General features: G+C 35.7%; 1 protein-coding gene across 1 annotated transcript; it reads right to left on the reverse strand.

The window, feature by feature from the left end:
- Window positions 1–3,553: 3,553 nt before the first annotated feature.
- LOC108594243 (calmodulin-lysine N-methyltransferase) lies at window positions 3,554–18,031 on the reverse strand. Its single transcript, XM_017979357.2, has 2 exons — window positions 17,666–18,031; window positions 3,554–5,002 (listed from the first exon to the last, which is right to left on the reverse strand). The coding sequence occupies exon 2, from the start codon at window positions 4,953–4,955 to the stop codon at window positions 3,747–3,749; it is 1,209 nt and encodes a 402-aa protein (XP_017834846.1). The 5' UTR covers window positions 4,956–5,002; window positions 17,666–18,031; the 3' UTR covers window positions 3,554–3,746.
- Between the last annotated feature and the right edge of the window lie 1,371 nt (window positions 18,032–19,402).

Here is a 19,402-nt window from a genome sequence, read left to right on the forward strand (position 1 = left end):
TGTATTTTATTTTAAATACATGTATGTTTATTTTTTATTATAAATGCCTGCATATATTGATCGACGCAGATTTCATGCTCGCACTGCTTTAAGCAAATAAAAATGAAATCAATTAAAATTGCTGCGCAAACAATTTCTCTTTAATAATACAATATTTGTATTGTTTGCTTGTAAATAAAAACTGTCTGCAGTGGTGTTCATGCCTATTTAAGCCTATGTAATGTGTAATAAACAGCAAGCAGTGAATTTATTTCAGTTGCATAATAAAGTTGTCGTAATTCTTTTTTAAAACCCCCATTTTCTTTTGATTTTTATGAGGAATAATTAATAGCATGAAAAAATTGTCGAATTAAAAGCGCTAAAACTGAAAAAATCAGCAAATGTATTCATCGCACTCTGAAAATATAAAAAAATTATAGTATTAAAAAGGCAATGAATTTGTAAAAAATCGCAATTACTACAGCTATAAATTAATAACGCTTAATATTTATGTTGTTACACATATGATTCAAATAAAATTAGTTCAAAGAAATCACAAACTGTTTTAACTAAAGCATGTAATAAAAATTTATGGTTAGCAGAAATCTCTAAATGAAAAGTATCTAAATTTAAAAATATAAAAGTAAAGCTTAAAATAGTTTTCTAAAGCTGCAGCTCTTCATTTTATTATAGTCTTAAATATATTTGCTGAACTCCAGTTCATTGCCAAACTAAGCATTTAATATTATACTTTTATTTAAGGCTAGACTCCTGTCAAGTTTATACTTAATTAAATCACTTAAAGACCATATCGTGATCTACAATTTTGCCATTGTAATGCGCTCATATGTTCGGTACTTATAGCCAACTGTTGGTGGCTTGTTAATTTAACAACACGCAATGTAACTTCCTATTTAATAATAAATTATGCCAATCATTTATATGGTAATGTGACTAACCCAAAAAAAAAAAAAAGAAAACACCCCAAAAATTACCTTAACATAAGCTGAAATTTGTTTTTGGGCTAGCATGTCAAGGTCAACGTTACTTAAATACATTGACCGTTGACAGCACATGCAATTAGGTAAACACACACACATGTGTAGACTTCATGCATATTTCAATTACATACTTGAAGAATAAATCCTTAGGGACAGCCGGCGAACAAACCACAAACACACTCACACACACGGCTCTAATGTTAGTAATTAAAATTTTAATGAGGCTTTCAGCTAAAAATAACACAAAGGGCTGAACAATTGGAGCACCTGTTGGCGTTGTAAAACGCTTTGGCAAGTTTCCCAGGAGGTTGTTATATTCAGTTCGCTTTTTATGGATTGCCCCGTGTGCAAAAGCCGCAACGACAAAGGCAGCCAAGGCAAACAAAACCCAAATTGAAATGTGTGTGTCCAAATCACTAGCCACGCCCACGCACACACACACACACGCGGATACACACGCAAACTTGCGCGCCATGTAAAATGGTTTTTACTGCGTGCCTAAAAGTAGGCAACAAATTTATATTTAAGCTTTTGCTGCTGTTCTGTGGGCGCATAATTGAGTGCTCGCCAGCCAAGTAGACTGATTTGCATAGCTCACCGCCGTCGCATGTCATTAGCAGCAGTCAGCAAGCAAGCCGGCAAGCTGGACACGAGCAACAACAAAAAAATAATACAAACTTTAACATGCCAGGCCATGTCCAACGTGGCGTATGCGCAATGTCGCCAGCTCCTTGCCTGTGTGCTGCGTGGCAAGCAACTTGACAAGCAGCCAAACATACACACAGGCTGGATTACATGTCTCGAGCACATCAAACAAGCTTACTTACCAATGACCTCGTTAATGACGCACACCAAATAGCTGTTATTGTATATGTATTTGTGATTGTATTGGCCAAATGTGTTCCAGTGTGCGTGAATGTGTGTGTTGAGCGCTGAGTTTGCTTTGTAATTTGTGCTTATCAGATTTTATTTTATTTTTGATTTTTCAGCTGGTGCACACACAATGTAAGCAAACAATAAGAACAAGCTAAAGTTTCGTTAATCCATCACGACTAGAGCAATGCGCTGTAAAATTCATGCACAATAACCCAATTAAATCTTTTAAAGCAAAAGCTAAGAGTTCAAGCTGGAATTGTTTGGCAAGTTTTGCATATTCTGTTAAATCATTGCCAAGTTATAATTTAATTTAATTAAATTGCATAACTCCAGACTTATGTGTATTACTTATTGTTTTATTTTAGTAGTATTAAATATTAGTTTAATTTTTAACATTCTTGCTACTCAATTGTAGTAAATTTTCTTTTGCCAATGATTTTCTATTTTAATTTAATTGATGCCCTTGCATCAAAACTCTTTGCATTATAAATGCACATATTTTAATTTGAATTAAATTATTATAGTTGGCGTACTTTTAATTGTTTCTTTTTAGTATTTTTTCTGCTTAAGCAATTTTAAAAGTTTTAATTTGAATTGTAATTAATTTAGCTATGCTTAGGCACTGATTTAATTCAATTGCCATGAATAATTAAATATGCTTTTGTTCATATTACTAATTACACTTGTAACATTTGTATTAAGCTTATTGCATTTAATTGCCATTTGACCTAAATAATGATTTTTCAATTTTAATTTAATTAAGCTGGCGTTTTTAAAATGTATCAACCTTTCTCAGCTTTCATTTGCAGGCGCTGCAAATTGATTGCCGAGCACACACGGCAACGTTAATGTTCGTTTAAGGCGCACATAACACTTAACTGTGCTCCAACTGCGGATAATGTCCTTGCCGCCTGTCCGCAGTATGTGCGCCAGCACAATTAAACTAATTACCTAGGCAGCGTCATATATAAAAAGCTTAATACGCTTTAAGCCACGCACTAATACTAGAGCACATACTAAACACACACATATATACTTACACATAATTACCTTTGACATCATTTTTTGCTTTCAATTTTTGCTTCATTAGCAGTAAAACACACACATGGAGAATTGTTTTGTGACATTTGATACTGTATTTGTATTTGGTTTTTATCTCTGCCTAATCTTCATCATCATCATTATATAACCATTAACACATGCTCTCTATATAATTATATAAACTAACTTTAGTTTAACTATAATTTAATTGGTCGAGCGCTGGCAAACGTTTAACTCTATTTACTAATATAAATATAAGTTTTAAGGGAATTGTTTACGCTTTGGTTTGGTAAACAAAAAGCTGCCTAAAGTTATGCTAAATAATACTTGTGTGTACGTTTGTGGTTTGTGTGTATGTGTGTGTGTGTAATAACAATTAATTCAATAGTGAGCTAGTGAGTATTTTTTTTTTTGTTACAAAAAAATATAATAATTGTGGAATTTAACACATACATATAACAAATTGACATAACAATAAGGAATTGTTCAACAGTTAATTATGCTACAATTTGTAGTTGTTGGTGCAATATAATTAATACATATTGTTTAATAAAATTGTGAGCATTGCGTATTGCATACTCAAAAAATATTTGAAAATTTTTAATTCAGCAGGCATAAAACTTAAAATTATTTACAAAATTTATTGCACATGCAGCTACATTTTGTTGTTAAACAAATTTATGCGCAGCTAAATTTAAGGGAGGAATTTGTTGTTGTTGTGTGTGTTTCGTTTAGGTGTAAATTGGAATTTGCTTGCTACGAACTAAGAAATAAACATTCGACTAAATGTTAATTGAAACTACTGCCTGGTAAACCCGTGTACCCCACCCCCCCAACCGAGCTTCAACTCTAGCTATGCGTTTTGCACAGCTGCAGCAGCAGCGGATAATGCAGATCCTCATCATAGAGCGCCGAGTCGGCCTTCAGCTGCAGATGACGCTGCCAAATGGTTTCATTATAGCGCGTGGCAAGCTCCACGCAAAATCCACGTGCCACACACTCATCGCGAAATACATTCAAAGTGCGACCACGTCTTGGCGCCATAATGAGCGCCACACCCTTGGGCGCCAAATAATACCAAATGGTATCCACCAAAGCGGAGCGCGCCTCATCAAAGAACAAGCAGTCGGCGCAGAGTATGAACTCAAACTTGGCCTGCTCTGTGGGCTGGCGAGCGGCTGCCTCTTGCCACTTGAGCACGGAGCATTTGGTGTAGCAGCTCAGCTCGTTGAGGCAAACGGTCTTGCGCACATTCTCCACGCTAATCTCATTGCCATCGGTTAGATGCACAGCATACGGTTTGGCATACTTGGCCAGCATAAGTCCCGCCAGGCAGGTGAAGCCACCACCCAGCTCCAGTATCCATTTGCCGCGATAGCTGCTCAGATCGGACAGCACGAGCGCTGTGAGCGCCTCCTCCGATGGCCAGACGCATATGTTGCCCGTATTGTTGAAGCCCATGAGATCGTTGGCAGTTAGCTGGCGCTCCATGTGATGTATATTCACCGAATACTCCTGCTCCAGCTGCATGCGATACTTGTACCAGTTCTCCGTCTTGCCCAAGCACTTCAAGCTCACATGATCCTCGAAGCTGTCCTGGCGCAGCAGATCGAAACTTTTGAAGCGACGCACGGACGCAGTTTGCTCATCGCTGAACTCATCGCTGGAGCTGCTCACTGTCTCCTCGGAATCCTTGCGCAGCACTTTGGCCAGTATGCGCCAACGTTTCTGCGCTGTGTTCTGCAAATTGGGCGTGGCTGGCGGCGTGGGCGGCATAAAGGATTGCGGCAGCGCACACGTCTTGCCTGCCACTATTCGCTCCACTTCGAGCTCCACATTCTGCGCCAAATTGTTGTCCATATCCTTGACTTGGCTGTCGTCGTCGTTGTTGTTGCTGCTGCTCTCCATTAGTGCCTCAATATCGTATTGCAGCAGCAGCGATATGCTCGCCAATTGTGCCACGCCCTCTTCTTCTGTCGTCTCAGTTTGCTGTTGTAAGTTGCCTTTCAGTTTCGTTCTCGTTTCTCTGTTTGATTTTTGTACTAGCGCTGCTGACATTTTATTTTTAGTTTAATGCTCACTTTGTTTTCTCAGTTACTTTATGCCTGCAAAGACAAAAAGAGAAAAAACATGTAAAAATTATTGTTAAATGGCATCAAGTGCGGCCAGCTGGCTCAACTTTGTGGCATTAACTTTTCAAATTAACCGCCAAGGCAAAAAGTTTGCCATCGCCGCCGTGGCCCATTATTTTGCAATTATAAATTTTTAATGACTTTGCGTATGCAAATTGTGTGAGACAACTATAATACGCCTTAAAAAACAACAAAAATAAAGAATTTTTGGCTAATCATTAGCAGCGCTATAAAAGAATTATGTATAACAATATTTTTATAGCCGCTTAAATGCGCTTGTGAAGACATAAACAATACAATGTGTTTAGATTAAATAAAAATTCGCTTAAAGACTGCAAGTGTAAATATATGTGCTTCTTCTTTTGCTAATGCATATCAAACAAATTCAAATTTAACGGCCAACCAATTCAGCAAACTGAGATCAACCGTTATGTTGACGCAGCTGGAGTTGGAGCTCTCACACTCGCGCTCTCTTTATCAGCTGAGCACGCATTTGCCTGCACTAAACGTAAGCTGAATCCAACGCACTCTGCCGCTCTCTTTATTATTACTCTCAGCTACACTGGTACAAAACCAATTAGTTTACGTGATTTCTTTAACGCAAGTACAACGTTTTATGTTTAGTGCATGACTGCGCGTGAGTAAAATTAATAATGTAACTGGTTTTATAATAAATATGTGAATAAAATCAACTTGCACAAAAGCTCTGACAGCTAATTACATTTTAAAAAGCAAGCATATTAAATTTTATGTACACACACACACACACACTCACACAGTTGTGAATATGTAAAGCAGACAGAGAGCATTTGCATATGGGGTTACGGCTTGGTTGGCCTTTGAGCAGCAGATTTTATGATTATTATTCTTGTTGTTGTTGTCGGTCTCATATAAATTCATCAAAATTAAGAAATTTTACAGCTCATAACGCAAATTTTTATTGCACTGGTATGTATGAGTAAAAGCGAAGTGCGTGTGTGTGGGTGTAAAGCAAAAATAAACAACAACAAGTAGGCAAAGAGTAGCGCTGATAAAATGCTGCTTAAAGTGTGGGAGAGAAAGTGTTTTGTTTGTTTTTACTCAGCACTGACCATTGACACCTGCACACGTGTGTGTGTGTGTCTGCAATTGGAATGTATAATCAAAGTGTGTGGAATTAAAATTCTACTAAATGTGCGTGTATGCATGTGTGTGTGTGTGCTTCCATTTAAAACGGAAGCTGTAGCAATGAACTCAATATAAGAACAATTGATGAAGCTGTGTAAATGCTGACGGCGCGCCAAGTCTCATTTATCATAATTACATTACAGCTGCGACGACTAAGAGCAACCCCCAGTGGCTATTGCTGCGCTCAATTAGCTCTTGCAGGGCTGCAGGCTAATATTAACTAGATTAGCAGCCCAGACATTCAAACTTTTGCCTTGGAACTTTTGCATTATATTCAAGTTGGCTCTTAGCGCTGGTAATTGATACAAAAGCGATAAATTTTAAAGAGCAGAGCTTTGCTTTGAAATTGTTATAAATATAGCAAAGCACTTAGTGTATATTTAAGCCAATATTGTAACCTATATTGCTACAAATTAAAATGTATTTATAATTTAAATCTTTGCTATAAGCTTGCATTTAACTTAAATCTCTATGACATTGTTTGTCGTTGCAAGTTCAATAAACCACAAGCTGTTTATTGCCCTTGGCAACAACAATAATAAGTAATTGATACTGTTGTTGTTTTCAATTAGCCATAATGCGCACTTGATCAAACATTAATAATGCGAGCTCAGTGACCAGTAGCACTCAAACTTGAGCTGCAAAGTTTTGTTCCATAGGCTTGTGTGTATTTGCATTTTGAATGAAACATGAATATTGAGCAGGCCACAGCAAGTTGGCTAACAAACAAGTTAAATCCTTGCCAGCAAAGTTGGCCAACTATTTTGGCACCTTGTTAAAAGCAAACATTAAGTCAATTTGCAAGTACAATGCCAAGTTGATTGTAAATTTAAAGTTATTTCTTTTTGTCTTTCGTTGACACAAAACTCAATTCAATTCAACTTGAAATTTGAGCAGACCCCAAAAAAAAAAAAAGCTACAGCTGCAGCCACGCCCACAAATAAAACTTGCTAAGCAAGAACAACGAGGCGAGAGCGTGAGGGACGTGCGTGAAGGCGACGCAATGTGGCCCAAAAGTTCTTCTTCTTCTGCTTCTTCTTGCCACAGCCGACATGGCGGTCTGTTCCGTGTCAACGATGCCGCAGCACGCAAACTTATATGGCTTACACACACACACACACACACACACACACACACACACATATATATATGTATATATATACATATGCTTTGCTTTAGCTTTGCTTTTGCTCATTGCTCGCATAAACTCTAACAATTCATTATTTATTACTCTCAGTGTCCTGAAATTCGTTCAGCTTTGCCTTTTTTGCTGCTGCGCTGTTAACCTTGAAGTCATCAGCAACTTACACACACACACACACACACATACATACGCACAAGGCTTTATAGTCGCTGGCTTTGTTGGCAAACTAAAGCCTGCTGCGTATCTGTTTTGCAAAGAGTTATGCTAATGACATTGGACGGATAATAAAATTTAACTCAATTATGCGCAGAGCCAAGCGCTGCCAGCAGTGACACTTGCAAAAGTTCAAAATTGGTACAGTGCAGACACGCTAAGCAGCACAGTGGAGCAACTAACGTAAGTAAATATTATAATTTATATATTTTATTTGGCAATTTAATATTTTTTTTAATTTATTAGCTTGCTTTTTTGTCATTTTTATGCACTGCTCACTGTCTCTAAAAATCAAAAATGAACAGAGCATAAATTAATGTAAATTGCGCGCAGCAAATTAAAGCAAAAATTTTTACAACTGCATTAAGCGTAATTAAATAATAATTTGCCCAGAACTTGGCAACTAAGCAACGTTTATATAATGGCCTCAGGCAGACGCGGCGTATGCGTAATGTGGCATAAAAAATGTATAAAAGTGTTCATTGAATGAGTTTTTATATATTTCAAAGCGTCTATGATTTTTTATGAGCAACAAATTTATGAGCAACTAAGCAACTGTCTAGCTAGAATGTGAAATATATATATCTGTTATAGATATGTCTATGTTATGGCTGTGTGTGTGTGTGTGTGTTTTTGTTTCATGGGCAATTTGTTTACTGTTTACTAAACATTTACGCAGCAGCAGCGTCGTACATAAAGTTGATTGGAACTGAACTTTTCGACTGCAGCACACAGCACACATTTTGTATAAATAATAGATGTGCGTGTGTGTGTGTGTGTGTGTCATTCACACGCGTTTGCTGATTTTATGTTGCAGCTGCTGCAAAAATTTTTGAGGCACAGCCTGTAATAAGCGAAAAACTGAAAACCAATTTCATTTCATACTTGACGAATGGCTCAAGTACGTTTGAGAGAGCGAGTAAAAACATATACAGGCGGCATATATAATAAATTAATTATTTATGAAACGGCAGCGGCAGCGTGCGTTGTGGCCTGAGCTGTGGCTGTGTGGCATTGGCATTTCCGGTCAACCGGAAGTGCTCGCCAAGTGCCATTTTTATTGGCTCGCTGTCACATGCAGCAAGTGCAACAATAAACGTATTTTATGGAAGCTGCCACACACTTATACGCTCTCTCTCTCTCTTTCGCTCTCTTGCGGCGCTCTTCGTTTGCTCTTTAGGGTTAGCGAACTTGCTGCGTTGACATTCAAGCTAAAGTTCAAGGAGTTCTTGCCACATTTTATTGTCTGCCACTTAAACCAAAAACTCTTTGCACACCTGTGTCTACTGCTTGTGTCTTCTAGTCACCTAACCACACATCATTTGTATATTATAACATTCTATATAGTTTTTGTGTGTGTGTGTGTGTGATTTTGTGTGTATCAATTTATTGCCTCAAATGTATTTTTATTGATTTGGCAACGCGCATTGTGTGTTCGGCTCACATTTGCTGCTGACACACAACTAAATATTTTTTTTTATACATTTCTATAGTTTATATTTGATTGCTAAATGCATAGGAGTTGACAGTTTTGCGGCATGTGTGGCATTTAAATATTTATATTGCTGGCAGTCATTTCAAGACTTTAAATGCTGCAGTCAATTATTTTATAAATAAATTATTTTATTTAAACTAATTTGTATTAGCAAATTTGTAGCTTTGTTGCAAAATTATTTCATTATGCGCGTAAAATGTTAGGAACTTTTATTTAAATTCTTAAGCTAGAAATGTTTAAAATTCAATTTTAATTAAAATACACTGTATGCACTTTTATGCTTTAAAAATGTAGCATTAATATTATATAGCATGTATACAAAAATGTTACTAAATTATTTACTCATTGCTTGTTTTTTATTTCTTGTTTTTTATTATTAAACTAATTTAGAAATGCCTAAGCCTACGCAAATGCCTCGTAATTTATTTTTAGCCCACAAAATTCAAGCTTCTGCACATATTTTGTGCTAAAAATATTTAAGTCACGTCGCATAAAAAACTGTTTAAATTTAATTTACATATGCAAGCCACGCCCACACACACATGGCTGTTGCCACAACAAATTCCCAGCAGCAAAGTTACCAAGCCTAGAAACATCTTCAGTTTGGTCGCTTAACGACCCCAATGGGTTATGCCGCACAGTCAGTGCAAAATGTATGCTTACAGGCCGTAGTTAGCGCAACTGCTATTCGTCTTCATTCATTTTGCTTTTTACATTTTTTGGTATGCGTAAAATTGCAAAAAGGCGAATATGTAAAAACATTTTGTGTCGTAATAGCTTAAAGTCGCCAACTTGCCAAGCTGTTAAGCTGTTGAGCCGCGGGAGACAGTTGAGGGGGTGGCTTGCTGGGTGGGGTGGTTGTAGGTGTGGCGTACATGCCGTTGGGCGTGATTACTTTGAAGCCAAAAAGTTCCCGCTGTGTCAAAAAATCAAAAAAAAAAATGAGAACAAAGCTGTTGGTACGCACATGAGCAAAAGTCAACTGACCTTTTGGCCAAAAGCTGCAAAAGTCGACACTCTTAGCAAAATAAATATAGCAATATAAATTATATTAAATATATTTTATATATAGACTTTGCCAGACTTAAATGTGTTAAGCAATATTATTTTAATTAAAAGCAACACGCCAAGTTTATGTTTGAAAAAAAAGTTTTGGCACTCAAGCGAGCTAAAATAAAAAGTTGCAATCAATTTAAGCTTAAAATTAGGCACATCTTAAACGCAAGATTTTGATTTATTTTATGTATAAGTTTATGTATAATTTGCTGCCCATATTATATTAATTATTATTTACTAAATTTTCTTTTTTATGCTTTGACTTGCGCTAACAAATCTCAAACTTTTACTTCAAACAATTTCTCAACAGTCATTCGCGCATTCTCAATCATCGTAGTACGCGCTACATAATTTCAAAATAACAGTAATTTGCAGTCAAGCGAGCAGCAAAGGCGTCTCAACGCCTGGCTAAGCATAACAACGTAACAGGATCTCGTTAGCAACAGCAGCATTAACATAAGGCCAACACACACACACAAATGAAAGTATAAACAAAATAAAGCATAGCCGACATCGCAGCACTCTGTACGCAAACGCTGCTTTTACATTTAAACTTTAAGTCCTTTTGCTTAGTTTGCTGTGCAGAGTCGCTCGCTTGAAATATAAAATCAAATGAGGCGCCAGGCAGGCAAATAAATAAATGACTTTGAATTAGCGCACAGCGCCAGGCAATGATTATTATTATTTTTTTTTTGTTAAGCCGCTTTCATGTGCTAAGCCAATTAATGTGATATTTCAGCCGCGCCAGGCATTAATTTAATAAATAAATAACAAAAACTCATAAATACGCCAAATGCAAAAGCAAAACGAGCAAATGTTCGTTCTGTTGCCACATTACGTTGCAAAGCAAATAAATAAGTAAACAAGTAAATTGTTGGCGCAATAAACTCGAGACTCACACACACACACAGTCATAATTTGTGGACATCATACAGCTACAGCTTTGTTACTGACATCGTTATCCTTTGGCAGTCTCCCGCTGTCTCTCTATATATATATATTTTTTTTTTTATATATGCTGCTGCTCATGCTGGACACCATGTCAGTCTATAAATAGTCAGCAGCAAGCTTCACACCTCCTACCTCAGCTGCTTGGACCGCAGGTGTAGCTGCCAGCGCCAGTTGTCGACAACTACCAAAAGCGTCAGTGTGTGTGTGTGTGTGTGTGTGTGTGTTCGGCTCTACATAACTTCATGTCTCAATGTCCTCATCTGGTTGGCTGACTGCCTGCCTGGCACTGGTTAAAGCCAAACTTGCACTGAGAGAAAATGCCAGCGATACTAAATTTGCTTAAATGTTATTCTATAATTTGCATTAACTACAAATGAGTTAGAAACAATCGCAAGTAATTTCTTTGGCAGCTCTGTTAATATAATTTAAGCTTTAATCGATAGCGAGAAGTTCACAACAAAATAAGTTAAAATTAATTCGAAGTAAAGAGCGTCAATAGATTCATTTAATTAAAATAGTTTGTATCAAGCTAACAAACAATATTGAAGCTTATAGTATATATATATTTATAAGCTTCAATATTGTTTGATATATTGATATGAGCTATCTTAATTAAATGAATCTATTGACACTCTTTACTTAGAATTCAATTTAATTCCAAAGTATTTAGAACTTAGCAACAATTTAACTGTCTAAGTAAAATAAATAAATAATATACATATTACTAAAACTAAAAATTAAGCAGATTAAGCAATTATCAATTTTGAGTTTGTTATATTGCGTTTACCTATGGAACAATAATTTAATATTCACTTTAGAATCAGTTTATTATGGCTTTGAATTAATTATTTAAAATATGTATATATAATAATATATAATAAATAAAATTCCATTAATATTTTATATACATTTAATGTTTGATTTTTGTTAGTGCGTATGCTTTATATGGACATATAATAAAATCAATATTGCTCATACGCAATGTAAATAGAATAATCAATTTTACGCTCAGTGCATTTAGCAGGCTGTCAGCTTCATAGGCAAGCATTTGGATGACGATGTTGTCAGCGTGCCGCACATGGCGTAGTAGGCATGGCTCAGTGTATAGGCAGAACTAAGTGGTAAGTTAGCAAGTGGTCTGGCTGAACAGGGGGCGGGTGTTGAGCACTGCTAGGCAATAAGCTGCTGCTGCTGCTGCTGCCTGCTGTTGTTGGGGATGCTTAAATGCTTTCATCACTCAGCTGGAAAGAGTGGCACGCTTCAGCGCTCGCACGCACACGCACACGCACGTTGCCTAACCCACTCCTTGGCCAAGTTTGATCAACGGCTAAACTGCAGCTGGCAGTTGGGTCAAACTGGCTATGTAAACATCAGTACACAAGCCTTGTGAGCTCGCTCTCTCTCAATTGACCTTTGCAGTTCATAAACTGTTACCTTAAACAGGCCATAAACAGTTGGCTCGCTGCTCTATTTGTTGTGTTGCCTGTTGACAAATCAGTGGATGATGTATATGGTCAGAACGTGAGTGGCTGTGACAGTTTTATTGATTCTGTGTGCCAGTTGAGTTCAATTTAGCTTCATCTGCTTGTTCAATATAAATTGCTAATATGCACATTGGGCCCTAACTGTTGTGAGCTCAGCAGCTTTTATGTTTATGGCTCCTCTCTCTCTCTCTCCCTCTCTGTCGTAATTGTCGTAACAAATCGAGCGCTTGTTGATGCTTCAATTTAATTGTGCTCTTAACATTAATGCGTGTGACTAAAGTGTTGCTTAAGATGCGCACATTTTATAGCTAGAGAAATACTAAGCTCAGCTTTTATTTTCGTTAGCCTAGCAACAAATTATTCAAATCAATGGCAAGCCGTATATATTAAAAATTATTATTTCAACACAATTATAGCTAAAAATGTAAGTTCTTCATTGCTTGCTATAGAATTTCTTTTCAAAATATTAAATTAAAATAATTACTTAAAAATACAGTCATTCTATATCTTTGTGCAGCTGGCTCAGCTAAGAATTAATTTTTATTCAAATAAATATGAGCGGAAATGTGATTAAATTTATTTATTTATATTCATTTTTAAACAGTTTCCAAGCTGTTTAATTTTTATTATTAACTCTTAAGCAGTTTCCAAAACATATTTGCATTTAAACAATTTTTATTTTGTACCAATCAATATTCAAAGTTTATTCAACTACGAGTTGAGCCAATATTAATATAAATATAATTTGGTATAAAATTATTTTGCTAATGTCTGCAGCAAAGATTTATATTGTATCTTATTATTGTTATTACAAAATTGGTATGAACTTCAATATATTTTGTTAGTCATTTTTGTTATTTTTTTTTTTTGCTATTCTGCTGAAAAAGCAAACACATTCTGCAAATTGAAATGCCCACACTAAATGTCAAGCATAGATTTTTTTCATTGTTTTGCCTATTGCCCTTTTACAGAATTCATATGTTGTGCCCACGCTTTGCATGTTTTGCAAAAATTCTATTAATAAATGCAGAAATATGTAAACAAAAAATATGAAAAAAAAAAAATACTTGCCTTTGGTCAACCGAGAAGGGCAACAACAAAATCTTTTTTCTAATGAACTTTGACACATGTGCTGGCTGTTCTGGGGGGCGGTGCTTGTAGGGGGCGTGGCTTAGGTTTAGGTTCGCGTGTTGCTGTCACAAGTCGAGAGTTGAGCATGGTGCATATGAAAAATGCAATCGCAGAAACGACAAAAACAAAAAAAAAAAAAAAAACGAAAAGCTTCTGTGAGCTCTGCAATGAATGAAAAATCAGCTTGACGCATGCAATTTTGAAAATGCCCTCGGCGGGGCAGCTTGACTAGTTGACTGCTTGACGGGCTGAACGGACGGACGTTTGAACTGTTGGACTGCATGAATGACTGTTTGACAGCGTTGCGCTCTAACCATAACAAAAGCGTATAAATAAAAGCAACAACAACGGCAACGTCTACAACTGCTTATCACTAAAATCGCAGCAGCTGCAAAATGAAAATCGAAATTGCAGTTTGTGAAAAGCTAGACAACTGCTAAATGCGCACTAATTAGTAAAAAGCAACGTAGAGGAAAACTAATTTCCATTTGCAAATAGAGCAAGAAAACAGTTGCAAGCTGAAAGCGAAATCAGAGAAATTTTTACAGAATTTTTAAATTATTTTAACTTTAACTAGATATTCAATTTTTATAAAATGATAAATTTATTTCTGTTTATAATCAAGTGATCAACTACACAAATGTATTTAATACTTTAAGGAAATATTATATATCATTTTATAAACTGCATATATTTATTTTATCATATTTTATAAATTTAATTCAATGCTTAGCTCACCAATTTTAACTAACAATTCAAACCAAATTCTTATATATCAATTAATGTTTCATTTTATTTTTGTAAGAATTCAGTGCTTATCTCGCTGCACAGCTTAAATGCATTTTGCATAAAAAATTGCGCGTGCTGGCAAAAACTGTACACAGCTGACGCGGCGTATGCGTAATATAGCCAACATTACGTATACGCCGCATGAGCAGCAGCAGAAGCAGCTAGTCAGCCAAACATTATGCAAACTTGGCAATAAAAATTCAATTAAGTTGCAAGGACACAAAAGTCAAGTGACTGGGCTCGATAAATCACCAAAATGAGTGAACGAGATAACAACTGACAGTATAAGAGAGAGCGAGAGAGATAGAGAAGCAACAACAATGCGAAATTGTAACAGGCTGCGCTGCTGTTATGACTTTGATGCACATTTTAATTATAATTTTGACGCCAACTGTTTAAACAGTGACATATAGTCAAGAGATAACACATGTGTCTGTGTGTGTGTGTGTGTGTGTGTGTAGCATGCGCTTGCACTAATTGTTTGCCACAGCAAAAGAGGCGCATAGAAATTGCTGAGCACAACAAGCAACAAGCAGAGTGGGAGCTTTGCATTTGCCTGCAGCTTAATTGAAGTAACTGCTAGTCGCAAAGGACAATAGCCCAATGTACACAGCTGAGTGTAAGAGAGAGAGAGAGAGGAAGAGAAAAAATGAGGTGCAAGTCACTGAAACCAAAAAGCAGCAAAGCGACAACCGCATTTTACACTCGGCTCGGCATATGGAAATTGAAATGGGAAGCAAGGAAATTGCAGCAATAAGGAAATACAGTTTGCATATAGCTAGCTACTCTCTAGCTGTAAAAATATTTGTTATATTATAAATAAATATATGTTAAAGGTTGCAACGATTTGTGGCATGAAAAGTGAGAAGCTTAGAATTTATACGTTGATTACGTTTTGTATAAAATAAAAGTTTTAATAAAAATATACAATTAACAAATATGTATATTAGTTTAGTTTTTATTTTAGAATTCATAGCTTTGATAGAAAACATTGCGACTACGATTATTTTTATATTTTCGTTAACAACGCAGCTTAAAGATTTAAGAGCAGTTTGCTTATTTTTATGCTCAACTGATTAAGCTCTGCTACTTAATTTCTTGCAGTGTAAACAGCAGCAACAATAGCCTCAACATTTTTTTTTCAATGTGTCTTTTGTACAAGTTTTTCCATGTGTGTGCGTGTGTGTGTGTGTCCGTCCAGAGCTCTGCTGGCATTCCTAAGCAGAGTGTTTGTTAGATTTATAGCCCCAAAGCCATAACTTTGACTTGGTATTAGTAACTAAGTACGTGTGTGTGTGTGCGTGCGTGTGTGTGTGTGCTGTATTCAATTAATACTCATCAGTGTGACATTAGTGGCCATTTATTTGAGCACAGCTTGAGTATGAATTGGGGGGTTAGTGCTCTGCCTCGATAAATGTGATAAACACGTGCAACGTCAATTGTTCCACATGCGCACACAAAGATTGCCCCCCCTCCATACCCCCCACTCACCATTTTATATACTTATAGCCAAGAGGCACTTGATTATGCATAATCGAAACTCATTTGCCAATACGCCCACATCTGTGTGATGATTTTTTTTTAGTAGCCAAGCCATAAATCGTTGCCTGCCTAAAGTGTCGTGTCCATCATCAACACGCTTTGGCTTTGGCTTAACTTTAAACAGTGTTCAGCAGAATTTATGTGTATTTCACTTTTTATGATGAAAGCAGCAGCAGCAGCAACTGCATGAATTACTGCGACATTTGACTTTAATTTGGCCATAAACTGCACACTGACTGTTAAAACAAAATTAAACGCTTGCAAAATAAATAAATAAATAAACAGTTGTCCAAACAACGAAAACTGCAGCAACCTGCAGTCTGCAATTTGCAATTTATTAAGCTAAACACATTTCATTTCATTGTGCGCATAGCCGTAAATCATTAAGCGTAAATCAAAATGCAATTGCTGCAACTGCTGACGTTTGATATAATCAGCTCAATCGAATCGAATCGAATCAAAACAAAGCCAAAATAACATTTGTTGCAACTGCAAATACATTCATGTTTAACTAGCAGCTAATTTATGAAATTGTTATAAAAGTCATAGGCATTATTTCCACTTGAAATATGGCCGTTTAAAATATAAAAGCGTTGAACAAAAATATTGCAAACGAATTGGCTTTTAATCAAACAGATTTTATTATGATATGGCTAATAAATCGATAAAAGCATATGCACATAAAAAAGAATGTATATATTTTTAAATGGCGCATAAATAATTTATAAATTGAGCAACATTTCTTTTTTGGCCTGCTAAATTAATAATTGACAACTTATGTTGTTCAAATTATTAACATAATTCATTTTAAATACTTTTATGTAATAATTTTCGACATTAAATATATAAAATATTACAAAATATAATTCATATGTATTGTTTTAAATTTTAAAAAATGATTTGCTTAGCCTGAGTTCAACAAAAGTAATTGTAAAACAAACTTTGCTTAATAAAATTAAACACTTGTGTAAAAACAAAGATTTACCAAAATATGAAACAGAAACTTCTTAAGCAAACTTAAAGAATTAAAAATAAATAGCTTTTAATACAAACAAGAAAATTCAAGTAATTTGTATAGCTTAAAGCTATAAAGCAGCAAAATTCTCAGCATAAATAAAATTCCAGCAAACTTACAGCAACCCAAAAAAAAAAGTAAAAGTAAATAAATAAAACGTATAAGCAATAAAAAGCCGCTGCTAACCTTAAGCCTCGTAAGCTGGCAAAAGTATCTGCAGCTTGTCTCTAAGCAAATTAAATTATGCCTTGAAACGTGTGCTAAGAGATAATCTAACGTTTGATAGTCCTGAATAAGTATTTGCTGTCAATTCGACTGCATTTACATTTTGGCAATAAAATTTGCTACCTTTTCTGCCTTTGTGGGCCAACGCCCGAAATAAACTTGCAAATTGCAATTTGAAACTGTAACATTTAAAGTTCATTTCACTTGTAACCTTTGCCAAAGTGTAACAAACAATGCAGCATTATAAAAATAAAAACGAGCACTTACTTTATTTAACAATTTCTATATAGACAAAGATAAGTGTTTATGCTTTTTAGTAAGCCGCACAAGTTATCACTCGACTGCTTAGTTAGCAGATAGCAGCAGCTACTTATCAATGTCATATCATTTTTGAATAAAATTATTATATGAAAAATTTGCTTACCAAATGCCAAAGCGATATGTGTTTGTTATTTTGGCCTCAGCGTTATTTTGAATTAACACAATTTTTGCAGCGCGCTTTTTATAAATTAGAAAAATGCGTTTAAAAATACGCTCAATTGGCAAATTACGCGCTGGCTGTGCATAATTTTTTTTTTTATACTTTTCAAAAATTTTCTATTCTATGCAGTTGATAATTTTTCAAATCACTAGCACACACACACACGAACACACACTGGCACACACATAAACGTAACGCACGCGTTTAGCTTAACAACAACAAACTGTGCTAAAAATTTCAGTCAGCAGCTCAGTGTGTGCTTCAGACTTCTGTGCCGCACGACCAACGTTGCGTATGAGCGACGACAACAAACTGAAAGCAAAAGGCGCACGCCGCTCGCTACAGTTGCCAACCAGCCCAGCAGAGTTCGCAGCCAACATGTTGCAAGTGAAAGCGTGGGTGCAACAGAGAGTAAGAGAGTGAAAGAGAGGGAGAGAGAGAGAGAGAGGCGAGTACGGGCCACTTGCTTGTGGGCTTATCAGCAGCAAATGAAGACAAAGCCAAAGCTTCTGTTACTCTTAGTGTTGTTGTTGTTGCTGCTATAACTGAAATGAAATGGGAAACCACAAAAGCAAACAAACACTGAACTCTGGCTCCGAAAATTGCGCTGCTCATTTTGAGAAAACTGCGGTTATGTGGGCTTTTGATTTGTTTTAATTAATTGAATTTACGCAGCATTTACTTGACTTTAGCTCTAAACTCATTAACAATGCTTTGGTAATTAAAGCGAAACTAAAAACAAACGAGCAATGCTGCGTGTTTGAACTCAAAACAATAGAATTTTTAATAAATCTGATGTAGCAACTAACAAAAGTTTTAGCTTATTAATAAATTTACAACTTGAAGTTCAACATTTACGTATACGTAATTAAATAAATTGTTAAGCAAGTGGAAGATATTAAAATATATTTAAGAAATTTGGCTAGAGCGGTAATTGAAATAAAAGAACAACAACAATATTTTATTTAATATAAACAACAGACATTTAATGTGTGTCTGGCTATAAAAAATATTTTATTAATTTTGTACATTGTTTTTGCTGCTTACATTAAATATATAAATATTTTGTATATTTTGTAAGTTACTTACTACTAAAACTACAAGTTAAGCTATGCTCACACTTTATATAATTTTTAGTTTTTTTCATTACAAAACCATTTAATTTACTTGTAAACTTCAATGCACATAAATTGCTTCAAACTAATAATGTGAGCTCCCACACACATTTCAATTGTTGAAAATAAATTACATCGGTATTGTTAGTTGTTATTGCATTTAATTAACTTACAAACAAGCACATTTAACTTTTAATTAAGCAGCGCTTGTCTCTCTCTCTCTCTTTCAGTTGCTTGCAACAAAAAGCTCTTGTGCAACTTGTGCAACAAAGATTGTCTGTTGCTAACAAGCGCGACAAGCGGCATTGTGAGTAAATGAGTTAGAAGATCAGAGATGTGTGTGCGCGTCACAAATTGACGCTTTGTCTTGAGCGAAAATTGAGCAGCACCTCGCTCTGGTTGTTGTTATTGTTAAGCGTTTAAATGATTTTCCATTTGCGCACAGTTCAGACATTTAAATCATTATTGTTGTTGTTGTTGTTGTTATTGCCGCGAGCACAACAATTTTCATTCATAAAAAAGGTGAACGCGTTCGTTGCTTGGTGGGCGTACTGCGAGTGAGAAA

This window comes from Drosophila busckii, chromosome 2L (genome assembly GCF_011750605.1).
Source record: "Drosophila busckii strain San Diego stock center, stock number 13000-0081.31 chromosome 2L, ASM1175060v1, whole genome shotgun sequence".
Taxonomy (NCBI): domain Eukaryota; kingdom Metazoa; phylum Arthropoda; class Insecta; order Diptera; family Drosophilidae; genus Drosophila; species Drosophila busckii.

Bases quoted from the DNA above. Each gene is read 5' to 3' on its own strand.
- LOC108594243 (XM_017979357.2), bottom strand. From the start codon at position 4,955: ATGTCAGCAGCGCTAGTACAAAAATCAAACAGAGAAACGAGAACGAAA.